At 36.9% G+C, this 16,327-nt stretch overlaps 1 protein-coding gene across 7 annotated transcripts in view; it reads right to left on the bottom strand.

Annotated features, from left to right (window-relative positions):
• Positions 1-16,327, bottom strand: part of STXBP4 (syntaxin binding protein 4) — a 77,869-nt gene that overhangs the window by 26,139 nt on the left and 35,403 nt on the right. For all 7 annotated transcript variants that reach the window (XM_074607177.1, XM_074607172.1, XM_074607173.1 and 4 more), the window contains 3 exons: positions 15,931-16,047; positions 15,456-15,505; positions 14,132-14,265 (listed from right to left, as the gene is read on the bottom strand). In XM_074607177.1, coding sequence (XP_074463278.1) covers positions 14,132-14,265; positions 15,456-15,505; positions 15,931-16,047 — 301 coding nt within the window. The remainder of the gene's footprint in view (positions 1-14,131; positions 14,266-15,455; positions 15,506-15,930; positions 16,048-16,327) is intronic.

The following is a 16,327-nucleotide window of genomic DNA, read 5'->3' as shown; positions in this document are numbered from 1 at the left end:
AGTTGATGGCAATTGAATGCCTACAACCAATTATACAGAAATGGCAGAGGCCATCGGAGCTTGCAGTACCTACTTCACCATAACATTACTATAAAACATTCTGACTTTTAAAGGGAATGGGAAGAGTACAGCAAATTAAGTACTGATCAGCCCGCTTCACCAAATAGAAGCTGTTCTAAGGTACCTGAGAGAAGATGCAGACTTCTGTGAGGACAGGGAAGGTAAATAAGCCACCAGAAACCAACAAAAAAACCCCCAAACCATCGGCTTTTGGATAAATCCTCATTTTAGCCCAGGGGTAAAAGAGAAGATTCATGCCATTGCCTACAGTCGCGGGCTAGGATCTGAGCATCTACACCAACTACTGATGTGGAACTGGGAACGTCTTTCAGCGTACAAAGAGCTGAAGACAAACTGCATGCCTTGAAATGCTGACACGAAAGGAATTCAAAGTACTACTAATGATTTTTGGTTTTGTAATATAATCACCTTTCAGAAAAAAAGGAATTATTTAGCAACTTAAGTTAAAAAACCAAGCTTATTATTGCAGTACACTTATAATATAGTCAACATGCATCACGTTTGGCTTACAGCGCCTTTTCACATACACACATTTGACAGTCAGAGGCCACGATACCATTAAGCAGTTTGTCCTTCAACATTTTAACTTTTTTGGTCATGAACGTAATATGTTTGTCAAGTCATTAGGCCAGGAAAGTGTAAGCCCTCAAAGGGAAGGGATAATGAAAGCAAAGAGGAATTTAAGACTAGCTCGTTCTGACCATACATTGAACTTTGCATAATCTACTGGCTTGTATTATTTGCTTTTAAAAATGCATTTAACGTACTGATTACCTGACAATTCTTGTATTTTTCACCTACACTGCTTCTTACTAAAATGCTACCGGCTGCCCAGTGAAAATACATAAGAACGCAGTGACCAACCCCCTTCACCCCCAAGTTCTTTTGTTTATTGTGGCTGAAGAATCTGTGGATAAGGTGGAAGCAATACAGAAAATCATAGAACTGCAGAATGCAAAAATCTACCTTTTTCACAGAGAAGGCTGCAAAGAAAAAAAAAAAAAAAGAAAAAAAAATCACACTAGAGCTCCTTATCCTCTACTGGCTCCCATCTGCTATAGTTTGCCAAATCAAAGATGTTTTATTTTATTTTAATGTTAAAGGCTCCAATGACACGAGCGTCAATTAGTGACACAGCAAGAAAAACAGAGTACCCTCGGACTATATAGCTAGCAGTGCTCCCTGATAAGCTCTTAAAAATGGTATGTTCCCCATTGAATTTTTTTCAGTCTTATCCAGAATTAAAAAAAAAAATTCCTTTCTATGAATTAATTGCAGGCTTTTTTCTACAGTCTTCCAGTGCTGTTAACATGATGCTGTCTATTTGTGATTGGTCAAGAACACATTACTATTATTTCCACTGCTGACTGAATATACTACTATTCACAAATTAATTTTTGAGGAATGTTTGCAGAATTTAATTTGAAATTAATTTTGTTCATAGCTACGAATCTCGAACTGCTGAAAAGAAGATGGGAAACACATTATTTATTACAAAATTAGAGAAATGGTCCATTAACTGGCAAATTCTACACAAAGGCCACGTAGGCTAAAAAAAAAAAAGTTAAATTCATAGAAGTAAGTACTCTTTTGAGAACATCCTTGTTCTGAATTGGTAGAATCCACTTCCAGCTGATTAAAAAGAACCTGGAATAACACATTCTTATTCCAGAAATGCCAGCCTCTGCACACAGGGCATTCGCCACCCCCACTAGGTCACTAGGAATAGCCTGGAATACTTGACTGTATGGCCCAGCTCTGAACCATTTATTTTTTCCTCAGTTTCCCTACTCTCTTGCTCCCCTGATTACTCTCTGTTCCGGATTTCATCCGTCTCCTCCTTCCTTACTGGATCAACTTCTCTTGTCACCATCTATTGTGCTATCCACCCACTTCCATCACTGTCATCTCACATTGCTCACTGACGCATGTGACTGTTAAATATAAGTTTAATTAGAAAGCATTCATTGGTAACAAATTAAAATGACTGTCTAAAATTAGAATTGAGCAGAAATTGTCTGAGATTTAAAAGGCAATAGTATTACATGATATGCCTTTATTGCTAAGTAATATCTTACTTTTTTGCGCTGATGATGAAATTAAACTGCGCAGGGGGCTGGCATGAACCACCTCCAATTGAGAGACACAGAACTACTCTCTGCTGAGCTCATTTCACAGAAAGTACAGACTAAAGTAATACTTTTTCCTTTTGAAGCAAGAATTGTAAAAATACATTAACACAAGATATCCTTTTAGCCTGTTACAAAACCCGCTGCAGCTATACATAAATTAAAGAAGGGTTTTATTTACAGGAATATATGACTTTAAAAGTATTTTAAAAATAACGTCAAAAGTTATTAGAACTAGGATAGATACCTTTCCTTTTTTGCTATAAATCTGAAGAAAAAAAAATCCACCATGTGCCTAAATTAGCATACATTATTTCACCTTAACTGTAAAAGAGTCAACCATAATACCCATGGCAATCACTAATGCAAGGCAAAACCCCCACCCTTCACTCCCGGTTAACGACAGATGTCCCTTATGGCACGAGGTAATAGAGCTAGTATGAGATTTATCTACATTTTGTATCTCATTTAGGTCTCCTTCATAAGCACCAAGCAATTATTTTTCCTCTTGCAAATTCTCCTTAAAATACACGTTTAAAAAGCTTCCTATATCATTCTTGGCAATCAACTTTCTCTGTACTTCTTTCCATTTAAATTATCACACTTGTGCACCACACATGTCTAAGTAACTCCGCTAGCCCTCAGCTTCTCACTCCTACCTACTGAAAAAAAGGGAAAAAATGTGCCAAGTGAAGGAACTGACAGAAAAGCGTACCAACCCTCTTCCACAAGATGAGCACTCACAGCTTTAGCACACACTGACATTCAAAACAAAGGTCTGATCATCCCCCCTCCGCCAGCTTTAATCCAGCTCTCTCAGGATGCTCATAGTTGTGTAGCCACAGAAAACTAACCCGGCATTAACTGCACGGAAGTACGCGCAACTCCTGTGGTTCAGCTCCCTGTTGTAACGGTTACTTTATTTTTCAGTACCTGAAGTAATGAGGCAGTCGCTCCCTGAGTGGCGTGCAGGCACACGTACCCACAGGGAGACACGGGGCTGCCCACCTCTGCTGATCAGCAGCCGAACACGCCTGAACTGCGCTCGCAAATCCAACGAGGGACGTCAGCCGGGAGCGAGACACCGACCTGGGACTGAGAGCTCAAGGTCCAGCTCCCGTCTCCCGGGGATTTCCTCTGACTGCGAGCAATCTGCACCTCCACGCTAAAAAATTTGGAAGTTTTTTTCCTCCCCAATACTATAACTAAGGATTAACATACCACAATTCTAAGCATTATGTCAACAGAAATTAATAGAGGGACAATTTAGGAAGCATTTACCACCCAGTAAAATTGTTGATTCTGGGGAGTTTTGACTTCAGTCTCCATAGTTACCAAGGGCTAGTACAACTTGCATGGGAAGAGGCGCAAAGTCAATTAAGTTTTTCATAGTGGGGTCACAGTGTGAACTAAATGAGTCCGTAGACTTTTAAAGGTCTGCTCTTTAATGAAGTCTTCCTTCAGAGATGCTGGAAATTAACCTAACGAGACCACACTAATCTTGTTAGCTCATCTGCATTTTAAGGTATAATATCACTTACTTGTTTTTCATTATTAAAATGTTTTGATTCGAAAGTCAGTACAGACAGTGCCTATTCAAAAGCTGACTCATCTCTTCTCATTAAAGGTAAGTGAATGGAGAGAGAATAAATTGCTTTTCTAGCAACAACAACAGAGTTCTGAAATCTAGGTCACATCAAAGAACTGTCTTAAATACAGGCTTTAGACAATGAATTGGTTTTTTCCTTGCTGTGAACACTGGGAATAACATACATGTTCAAGCACTGATAAATTAGCTAACAACTTGTTAATTGACATTTTAAATATATTTTTTTTTATTTGATCAGGCTATAAAATTTTTCTGTCCTTATTAGTCTCACCTTTTATCTAGCTTCTCTGCTTGTACATAATTACCAGGTGTAATGTTCTGAATCTCAGACACCAAATTAAACAAGTGGGGTCTAATTTTTAGGTCCCCTAGCAACCCCCACAAGTAAGACCAGTTAGGTGAAAACAATGTCATTGCTCACTCACATTCAACAAAAGGTGGTTTTAGTCCAAGTGAGGAGAGTTCAGGGATAACTCAGGATTTAAAACCCGTTTGTAAACGGACATTTCTTTGAAATGTCATTGAAAGACAGGATTAGAATTTTGTAAGAGCTTGACTAACTGGATCAAATGTTTGAAATAAACAGGGTGTAATTCAATAAAGACAAAAGCAAAGTACTTCCCTAGGTGTGAATAATCAGCTGCACAAAAGCCAGTGGGGTATGTCCAGCCTTTGGCTCAGAAGAAAAGGCTCTGGAAGTACAGGAAATCCCAAACTTCACATGAATCAGAAACATGAAGCGATCAGGGAAAGGCAGCACCACCCGGGGACATAAGAGCTGGTGTGCCATATATTAAAGCAAACAAACTTATTCCATTTTTGTCTCCCACAGGAAGGTCTCGGCTACAGAACTCAATACAATTTTGATGAATTGGAGAGAACTCAGAGAAATACAATGGAAGACATGCTCTGTAGGGGAAAAATACGCAAGCTGGTATCAGTTTATTTTGGGGAATGGAAAACAGCGGAGACACGATACGGTCTTCAAATATGTTAAAAGCTGCCACAAAGAGGAAAGTAGTAGGGCGTTTTCAATAACTAGAGGGATGAAAAAAAGTAATAATGGACTTCTTAAACTGCAATGAGGAGGATTTAGGCCAAAGTAGAAGCTTTTTAATGGCAAAGATAATTCAGGATGGGAGCAGTTAGCCTACAGAAAGCTGTGAAATATGCTAGACAAAGAGCCGTTTGGGTTAACGTAGATGTAATTCATGTTGCTGGAGGCAGGTGGATGTACAACGTCACTGCTGGAGAACCTTTCTAGCTGAATCTTTTCTGACTCCTTGGTGGCAAAGTACTATCTGAGTGTTAGTTTTCTAAACTTCTGTATAATTTACATTACACGCGGATATTTCTGCTTCCCACTTGCAGGGCATTTTTATGTCTTGTGTTCACAGGAGTAATATATTATATTACCTACCAAACAGCTCTTTGCTTATCTCCTTCCAAGTATTTATTGTAAAACCAAACAAATCCTGCCAAAGAAACAGGCTTTATAGTGGTTATTTTAGGCTTGTCAGATAGCACCTGAACTCACACCCCAATAACAACACTAAACCCAAACGAAAACGGTACAACCAACAAAAACACAGACAAGGGTGAAACTTTGAGGTTTTTTGCTGTTTACCACCTTTCTAATAAACTATTCAACCTTGATTTGGCTTCACTGACCTTATCTATGTAACATTATAGGCACTGCGTTTAAGTACAGGTATGCACTTAAATATTACTGTTTCAGCAGTGATGATGCTATAGCTCACTGGTCTCAAATTGTTTTGAGTCAGGCATCACCACCCACCATGAAAAATTCTCAGAGATTATCATAATGAATCTTGTAATTGAAAAGAATGTAAAAATGCTAAGTTTATGTAGACAAGCTGTAAATCAGTTACAAGACTTTTGTGGTTCAGTGGCTGTTTACAAACTACAGCTTGGAAACCACAGCTATAATTTTAAATTACTTTGAAATATGTGGATAACCATGCACTAAAAATGTAATTCGGATCAAGTACGCGGCACTGAAATGTAGCATCAAACATACAGTACCAAAATATAGCAATTACAATAAAAAAGGCAAGAAACCAAAATCAGTAAAACTTTTTCAGAAAACTTTAACGGAGCCTGTGCCGGCTGTCTCTATTCTGAAGTCTGTGCTTCCTCATTAGTCATTGCCCTTTTCTAATGACGCCTCTAAGAGGGTAAGGTGATACTTGTCACTGTTCCACAGTCGAGGCACCACCCGACATTTTGGTTCAATGAAAATGCACCGCATAAATATAACATACAGTAATGATAAAACAGAAACAAAGTACTTTTATAAATCAGTAATAAAACTGACAGTTTTCAAAGAATGCAGAAGAATATTATCTATATTGCAATAGATTCTAGTAATAATAGGTTACTCTCCAGGAAGAAATATCGATATGACACCTATGCAGAAAAAAATAATCATTTCTTTAACTCAGGAGACTTTTGCTAAATCCTTGCCTTCTTTTTTTCCCTGCCTATGAATGAGCAAGTCAGATGCTTCGTGGCTCAAACTCCTCCTTAAAATGGGGATAATAATTTTAATCAAGGTGTACAAATGATGGAAATAAAGCAGAGCATATTAGATTTACAGACTGAAGAATGGACTTACCTCACAGTTCTAGTGCTCCACTTTAACTTAATATCCATGCACACTCATTTTAATTTAATTTAAATTGGAAATATTTTTTAAAATGTACATTATTACATTTCTCAAGTGGAACGCTTCCGTTCTGTTGCAATGAAACGTTTTAAAATTCTTGGATAGATTTTCCTTTTGGAATTACAGTTCTTGAACACTGTCAAAATTACAACTCTTCATTCTTATTTACCATGCAGGGAAAAGTGGAAATTCAAATGATTTGAATAAAGTTAAAAGTCTTGCTGCATTAAACAGTTATGTAGAATATGCTTTTGAATTCTAGACTGTGTCCTTGTAAAATTGTATTAAATGTGCTTGGATTTTTTTTCCTGAGGATTATAGAAACCATTTTGCCTGTTACGCAACTTTGAATTTTAATTTTTCTGAAAGTACCTAAGTTGTTCACCTTTGGGCTTCTCACTGTGATCTGACTGGCAGCGTATCTAAAGCGTTGCTGATAAGCTATTGATTTTTTTATGAAACATCCTCGATTTCAGAACAAGGCAAAAATTCAACAATACCTATATTACAGGGCAAAATGGATCCGCTGCTCATCTCCTGTGCATTTGATGTCATGTGCTGGAACAATTAAAATTAAGTCAAGGGTTATTTTCAGGTTACATCACTGAAGATGTAACAGGAAAATTTACTAGGTTTGATTTCATTTCCCAAATTATATTCCTGCTTTGCACTAGCAAAGTTTTCAGATCAGTAAAGAAATGCGGGTACTCTGCAATTTAATAAAAAATAATATTAAAATTTTTTGCTACCTTAAGTTTAATTTTTGGACAAACTATTGGTTTGCGTAGCAGCCACTGTTTCTGCATAGTGTCACTCACTCCCAATGCGTGGTTGATAGCAGGGATCTCCAGTCCGGAGCCCATGTTGAACTGGAAGACAACTGCTCCTTGTGCCTACGAAGTTTTCCATTGAGCAGAGCTGGAAACCAGAAAAGCACTGCCCCACAGAGACTACATCAAACCATGCGCTCGGCAGCAGCATGAGGCTCCTGTCTTGCTCTGCCTTGTCTTGCCATATGTTGCCTTTGCAAGACGAGACCGAGCAAAGAAGAAAGTAACTAAATTTCAAATTCAAGACAAACTGGGAGATGCTTCTACTACATAAGGAAGAGGTTTTAAGTCTCCTGTTGCCTTCAGAACGCAGTGGAGGCCAGGAAGATGTGCTACAGGCACACCTGCTCCTGCTCTTGTGTAAGGAAAAATGGATTTTGGAGCATTGTTCTTGGGAAGGTGACAACATTTGGTACAATGCCATGATGCTACATGAAGAATACTGTGCCAATATTCTGTGGCAAAAGACAGCAGTCCCCCTGAGCACAAAATTCTGCCTTATTCTGTAAGTAGAAGGAGCCACTGATGATCGGGTCATATTCCAAAATTACCAATGTGATTTTGGGATTTATCTGTTTTTCTTAAATGCCAACTCAGAAAAGATTCAACAGTAAAAATTTAATTTCATATCTTAATATTATTATTTCCCACAAAAATGAAATTACCATTAAATATTTTTGTTTTGAGAAAAAATTCTTCAACCTTCAGGGACTAGTAAAACTGTGAAATTTTCCACTGGATAAAGCCACTGATAAATTATCTTTTGGGAAAACTCACCATTTTTGTTGTTGTTGAAAGTTTCAAAGCAATAATATATTTTAATTTCACCAAATAAGTATTTTCTAATGGAAGTGCTGCCTCAGAAAACATTTCATTCACAAACATAACCACTTTATCATTAAAGCATACAGCACTGATTTTAAGTTTCTTTTGCTAGTCAAAAAAATATTAAAAAGGGGAGCTGTACGGATGCTTTCAGGATATACATTGTATAATTTAATAGTTGTCTTCTATTTCTGATTTCACTAATTCACTGAAATATTTATGGCCTTGCCAGAACAATGAATACACAGAGTTATCTCTTTGGTCATCATTATGCTGCTCCTTCCCAAGCAGCTCTTTCAGTAAGGAAGAAAATGTACATTTCTAGTTTATCCGCTGAAAGAAGGTTAAAGGTATGCTCTCCTCCCAATGCAGAATTGTGCCCACAAAGATGATCTTGCAGGAAATAATTTTCTCTTTCTGATACTAAAAATATAAAAAGACACAGCAGCATTAGCTTCAGCAAATGCTAGCAACCAGACAGTGTTCTTGGGGTCAACAGAGGACTAGGACTCGTATTTTGATATTCAGTCTCTGCAAATGCATCTTTAATATCACTAGCCTAATTAACAAAAGTGAAGATAGCCAGGGAATGCCCACCCACGGCACAATTACATCTGGATTCTGATGTACAGACATAAACCAAAAAGGGCTGGGGGGGGAACACGCTTACATGTCAACTTTTCCAGAACTCTCCTGATGAACTACAGGCAATTATCTGTACAAAACGATAGCACTACCGTGGCTTTAATTTCAAGAACAAAATAGTAATGATGTATATGGCATTAATTCTGTTCTAATAAACACACCAGGGCTGCAACAAATAAGTAAAAGGAATATGAATGCTTAACAATAGTAGCTCTTCTCAAAATAGCAAAACTGTTATTTGCGAAGACTCGCTACTCTACCTTATAAGCGTGTTCCGCCCACACTGTCAAAAGAATAGGAAGGGACAACTAACACTGCTGAATATGGAACGGTGTTGGCAATTGACCATAACGTAGTTAGAAAAAAACTAAACTGAAGAATGGGATAGATTCCATATTTCAGCTTTCAATGCCCGAGATGTATGACAAGGAAAATGAAGGCAACAGCTGGGCAACCGAAATTCTGCCTGTAGGATCTTCGTAAGTAAATGTATAGTGACTACTGTGACCGGCAAGATCAGTACCAGTAAGCTAAGTAGGATTTTTTGGAAGCTTTGTTAATTTGGAGATCGTTTTAGTGAACTTCAGCATGATTGCCATGTGTGACATCCCAGGCTGACAAAAGACTGAAGGAACACGATGGGAAAAAATAGTTCAAGATGCACTGCTTGAGTTCCTGCCGAGCAGGGAAGCAGGCTTCATAGCTCTTAATGGATACTGATGACTGGGATTATACCAAGAAGAGCAAGATTGTATTTCTGGATAGAAATTTCAGAGACAGAGCGAGGAAATCAGCAGTCAAAATACTTGAAAGCTGCATTATGCTAGTGCACATTTCAAAATGCCGATTGCCTGCTATTTTATGAGGAGATAAGTATGTTCCAGGGTTAATCAGATTTTCGCCATTACCAGTACCAAGTGTATTTCTCTTCTAATTTTGTAACAGAAAAGAAGAAAATGCTTTCTCAATTCTTTTTAGCTTTATTTGAACCATATGGACTACTAAGCGCAGCCAGCAACTACTTTTAAATGCTGCAGTTCTTGCACTGAGGCATTATTATCCTTTGTATGATGAAAGTAATTTTCTTTATGTCTTCGGGAGATGCGTGTATTCCACAAGGCAGAAAGGCCTCTCAAGACTTACTTTCTAAAAATAGCTCAGAGTCTTTCAAGAAGATGAAGGATGGATCTTTCAAGGGATGAGCTTGATTATTCTGTTTATTACGTTCTCATTTGCATTTCTGGATCTTGAGGATCCCGTAGTAGTAAGCACTGGAAAACGAGTTGTTTTTTTCTTAAACAGAGCCCTCATTTGAAGAATCGCCAACCTGACTTCACATAGCTGTCATTCAACCTACAAAGCTCAAAACTGATCTGCAGCATTATCACAAGGCAATATGTACTTAGAGATTTTCAGGAATACACTGAACTTCTTTAAACTTCTTCCCTCAGGCAAAACGTCATGCTATTATGGAGGAAGAGGACAGTTTGTGTAGCTAATTTATAAATATGTCATTTTGACCTGGTTGTCAAGGATGATCTTTAACAAGAGAAGCAGTTTTCTGTTGGAAGAACACTCCACAACCTTGTCTTAATACCTCGACTTCGTTTCACGTCTATTGTAAATGAATCAAAAAGGTATTTTGGTTAGGGCTTCTTTACTTCACGTTGTACAAAATGAAGCAAATAAAGAAAGCGAAGTTCTATTTAGAAGCTAAAATATATCATGCTGGTTGCCCAGCTAAACATTTTTATCCACTTAGCAACCTTCAAAAATATTAACTCCAATTCTCTAAGAATTCATTAACAAATTATTATGTTGTGGACATCTTTCCAGAAAAAAAGGAAAACCTTCAGTCTGCAATATAATGTCTGTTCTACTTTTTTCTTTGATGCATGATATTTATGAAATCCTACATACACAAGAGCCCCCTTTTTGACAGCCCATCTGCAAGAAAACTGAAGATCACATGGGAAATGTTTTGTGAGAATCTGGCACAGAGGACTGCAGACAGAATGCTATTAAATAGTTACTCTGCCTTAACTAAAGCGAGCGAGGTTTCAAGCTTTAATCTCATGCACAAGCTCGTCAGAGCCCAAATCTATCTGTAATACTCTCCAAATCAGAATGAACTCAGAAGGATGACGTTCGATCTTTAAATCCTTCTCTGCAGAGCTATTTTTAACCCTCAGGTTCATAAAATGGATCCCCGCTGTGGATCCAGAGCTTTCTAACGTGAATCCTACCTATTATGTTCGCCACAGCCACATGTTAGAATTCAGTTGCGTTTAGAACTAAAGGTTTTCCTTGCACGATTTCCTGTGCAGTGTGATAGAAACAACTCAATGCGACAGAACTCTACCATTGTCACTGGTGGAAAGAGAATTATCTCCTCTTTTGGCCACTTTTATTTTCTTCACTTCCACCAGTAACTCTAATTCTAATATTCCGGACAATTCTGAAAAATTTGTTTATCTTCTTGGTTTGTTTTCTTCTCCATAGACTGATTTAATAAATAAGTGTTGCATAAATAATGTCAAATAAAACATTTTTCATATCTTGAAACATTTCCTCAACAAATATATTTATTCAGTCCCTTTCTAAATTAATTGCTAAACAATGTAAAAAGGATATTCAAATCCTTGATATAACGATTATTGTCAACCATAATTCACCAGCGTTCCAAAAACTCCTGTAATGTGTCAGGCCATTTCTGTTTCATTTTTGCAAATCAATCCATCTAAGCTTGATTAAAACTGTAATTCAACTATAGGTAAATACGATCAAAATACACATTTTTATGATCTGGACCTGGAGTCGTATAAGAAGCCACAATTGTTTCTTAGATTTCCAACTGCATGCAGTTTATTACAGTAACTGCTCATGAACTAGCATAATTTTTACCAATGGGAAGAGCTTTCTGTTACTGACCCGAGGATATACATGTATCTCCAAATGAAACTGCAGGCTACGTTCACTCCCTAAAGCAATAAAATCTTCATTAAAACGCTTTGATACACATTCATGTAAATTCAGCAGAATAACATTCCGTAAACAATCTGTTTTGTATTACATGTTTGTATTATGTTAAGAGTATTACAGCCAGGAAATTCTGGTAGTTTTACATGATTCTGGAAATCTTCATATTCCTCATTTTGGCATTAATTTTCTGCTTTATGTTTTCCAGGAAAAAAGTGTAGCCTGGAATAATATTCTAATTATAGTTTGATGAAAGTTCATACTGAGCTGACACTGAATCTGCACTGTCCTCTGGTGCTACGAATGATTTATTTTTCCAGTTCACATCCAATTTTAAGTAAAAATATCTATCTTCTTTGCTAATGAATTGATACCAGATTTAAAAGCTCTGGAGGAATTGTTTCCTCAAGGGCATTTCCTGACCTCAAAAATCACATTTGAGAATCCTTAACAATAATGCTCTGACTTTCTAAGAATTTGCAGAAATCTTCTCTTTCTGATGCATCCTTCACATCTTGGAAGAAGGATCTATACCTGCATGGTTTAAGACACCGAGTTATTAAAGCTTACATTCCAAAGTCCTGTTGATAGACTGCATTCACTGCTTTTGTTTAAAGCCCATCAAGGTCAATGGAAATGAGTTTCAGGTGATGTCTTTTGAGACAAGGAAACCCAAGTCTCTAGAACCCCATGTGATGCTTACTTCTGATGTCCTTCTAATGTTTAGATCAAGATGATCTTGAACTACAGAAAGTCCTTGGTATATTCTTTTTAGAAAAGTGATGAATGCTATTAAAAGAACCAAAATAACATTTTCATATTATACTTCCATTTTTCTTTTTGTGAGGTCTTTGTTAGATAAAAGCCTGTTGATGAACCTGAGAGTAAAGAGACTGTGCAAAAGGCAAGGGAAACAGAAGAATAAAAGTAAAAAGAAAAATCGAATCCACTGAGAGATCTCTAAATAATCTGCTCCATGGCAGCAAATCACTGAAGTCTCCAGTACCATCCATTGGCTTTTCTGCACTCTGTAACAGGCGACTAATTTCAGCGTGCATAGAAATTACCACTTGCCCAATCAACCCTTCTAGAATGGGATGAAATGTATTGTAGGTCTCTGAATTATGAGGTCTTTTCAGAAATCTACCTGCTCCTAGGTGAAACCTCAGAAGAATAAATATTTTCTTGATTTATTAAACCATTGTATTCTTATTATAAGCTAGTAAAAGAGGAACCAAACTCTGCTCTTTGGATTAATATAAACAGAATAAATTTTCAACTGACAATTAACAAAAACCCATACATGCTATCAGACATAACATGAAGAAATACCTGATGCATTTATGATCCAGAAATATTCTGTGACTTCATTATAATTCAAGATGCAGTTTGTTATAAAGATTTGATTTACTTTTTTGTTCTTTCTTTACTCTATGTATTTTCCATAGAAGTCTCACTGTTATTTATTCCACAACCTTCAGTAAATTGGAAAATATACCAAATTTACTTAAATAAGTAATTATTATTACTATACCCATTTGACACTGGTAAAATGCATGCAATAAACTATCCTGGGATATCTGCTTAAAGTTAAGGAGGAAATGCACTTAATATTTTAAGGGCATTAATAGGGAAAACCACTTCTAACTCTAGACAGATACGAATTTTTCCTTATTCTGCAGTACTTCCTACGAAGTACTGACTAAGTCTTAAGCAGACGGAATTAAGGAAGCTCTGTAGTCTTGGAATTAAATGCACTGGAATTGGAATTAAATACACTGAACAAATTCTACTGGGTGAAGAACACAACAGAACAGTGGCCAAATCACCATATGAAAACAGTCATATAATCATAGAATGGTTAGAGTTGGAAGGGACCTTAAACATCACCCAGTTCCACCCTCCTGCCATGGGCAGGGACATCTCCCACTAGACCAAGTTACTCAAAGCCCATCCAACCTGCCCAATCCAATTGTAAGGGAAGGTTCTGACGGCGGGTAGGGTAAGTTTAGGTTATGGTGAGGGTTAGGGTTAGAAAAACAAAGGGGATAGCCCTTAGCAGCAGCAGCTCTTTTCCTGCGTTTGTAGGTCTTCTACCATTCTGAAAGACAGAGGACTCTGGACCCCTTGGCTATAGCACAGTCCTAACCCAAGCCAAGCAGATCCTCTACTCAGGGTCCTTTTTCCACATTTGGAAAAACAACCCCACATGGTGACTACTGAAACCCACTACTCTCAGTTAGCAAGCAAGATGCTAAAGCCACAACATTTGATGGAAGAAAGGAAGTATTTATGTGGATGTATACATGCAGACGCGCGCACAAAGACGCACACGCTCACTCACAATCTACTTCCAAAATGGCACGGACAGACTTGGCAAGGTCTCTGGCTTCTGCTGCAAGAGCTGTTGTGACAGGAGGTCCAATCCTTCCCAACCGTGCAAGAAGTGTTTTAGTAGATAATGCTGTTCTTCTATCACTAAAAGAACAAGAAATAGTAAGTGTTTATTTGTAACATAGAAGAAATGGTTACTTTTAATAAAGCAAACTTGTGTTTCTAGATTGGTTTTGGTCTCATTGTTTGAACAGAAGAGATTCATACTACCAAATTGATGAGTTTGCCTCAGAAGCAGTTCTGTCTGTACAATAAAGGTATTTGGAAAGTTCAATCAACATTCATGTCTCAAAATCTAGTGTCAAAAACTCAGTGGGTGTCAGGAAAATAACTTACTTACTTAAAAGTAATTTTCATATTAGCATTTAAGAAAGGACATTGCTTTAGGGGACCCAATTCTTATCTTCTACGCTGTTACTGAGTCAGTTTGTCACTTTAGCTTTGTGTTTTATACTTTAATCCATTTATTAACATAAAGTCTACGAACGTCATAAAATATGCAACATCACTCTTGTGCAGCGCCAATGGAAACTGCACTTAATTGATTAGAATTGGCATATGAGAACACAGACATCTACAATATAATAGTTGATTTGATCCTGCAGATTTTTTTTTTAAATAAAGTTCCAGGTAACTTCACTTAAATAGATTTGATTTCCTTGAGAGCTTTACTGACACGGCAGAACAGAAACCAAACAACTTTACTGTTAACGTAAATATTAATGGCACACTGTCTGGGATATATAGGCACAATCATGCTGATATTCTGAAGGACCAAAGGCTGCTCTAAAACTTGTTGAATATTCCTAGGTACCTTTTTAAACAAGAAAAGTAATAAAACTTAAATGGATATACATGTTATCAATTTATTTATAGGCCACAGGATTAATGATGATTCAGAACTACTTGGGCAAATCTAAAAAAAAAAAAAAAAAAAAAAAAAAAAAATTATAACCCACTGTTAAGGTTCCTTGCAATTTTAATTAATCCTTAGCACATCATAATTACTTTATGGAAACATCCAGACAACCATAGCTATGTAATTACTAACTGTTTTAATTTAATTCCGAGGTTTTTAATGAAGATGAATCCTGAAAGCCTAATTTATAATTCATGCCATTCCCCCTCCTCCAGTAAAATGACACTCAGAAACATATTGCAAAAAATGTAGGAAAAATAGCTACAAGACAGTTTTTGGAGACTTTGAAACAATAGAAGAGTTTTTCAATATTAATATTGCCATTTAAATATTAATAACTATGCCATTGCATTACCTTAAAACTGTTGAGGAAGCAGAGTTATCCGAGAGTATTTCATGCACAACCTGTTGGCCGTAGTCAAGAAGTTAACAGTTTATAAATCAACACAGTCAAAACGTTAATACCTTATAATTCAATGTTCCATTTGGGTGTGAGGAATTTGATCTGTAATTAAAGAGTCTAGTTTCTCCCAGCTAGAAGTGTAAAAGTAAAAATCAAAATATTACAGCCCCTTCAAATTACATAAGTATAATAAATCACTTTTTTTGTTTCATAACATTTCAAAATATTATCAGATATTGCATTTTCTGCCTTTTTCCTCTGGGAAATTTCACAGAAATTGACATGAGTTAGTGAAAAATTAGGTGAAAAAAAGTATCATCTGATCCGTTTCATTTGTTTAGTGTATAGCAAAACATAAAAATTAAGTAAATTCCTACATGGATCTGTACACTTATACACCATCTTTAGAATCGAAAGGCAAATTTACCTCTACAAATTGCAGCAATTTTTCAGTAGCCACCTCAAAGGTCTTCCTAGCTGATTCTGATTTCCGCAGCTGGCAGTCAAGCACTGTCACTCTCTTTCTCAAGTCTTGGATGTTATCCTGGGCAAGACATTTTAAGGTTTTTATTCTAATAATTTCCTCCAATGGCTCACACAGATACATGGTGTGAATTGCAATAGATGTCTGATATGTTTAAGATACATTCTTTTCTACATCTCTGAAAAACGTAGCTGCTCCTGATGCAGATATGCCTGATCTGCTGGTAAATCAGCTCCCAAACTGCAACAGATTTTGGCAAATGATATAAAGGTAAATTGAAACTGGCAGCTAACAACACTGCTAGGGCTAAAATTTAAGAAAGTTTAAACTGATTCATGAA

This window comes from Larus michahellis, chromosome 14, assembly GCF_964199755.1.
Source record: "Larus michahellis chromosome 14, bLarMic1.1, whole genome shotgun sequence".
NCBI classification, from domain to species: Eukaryota; Metazoa; Chordata; class Aves; order Charadriiformes; family Laridae; genus Larus; species Larus michahellis.
Note: the sequence above shows the minus strand (reverse complement) of the source record. Positions and strands in the feature narration are given on the sequence as shown.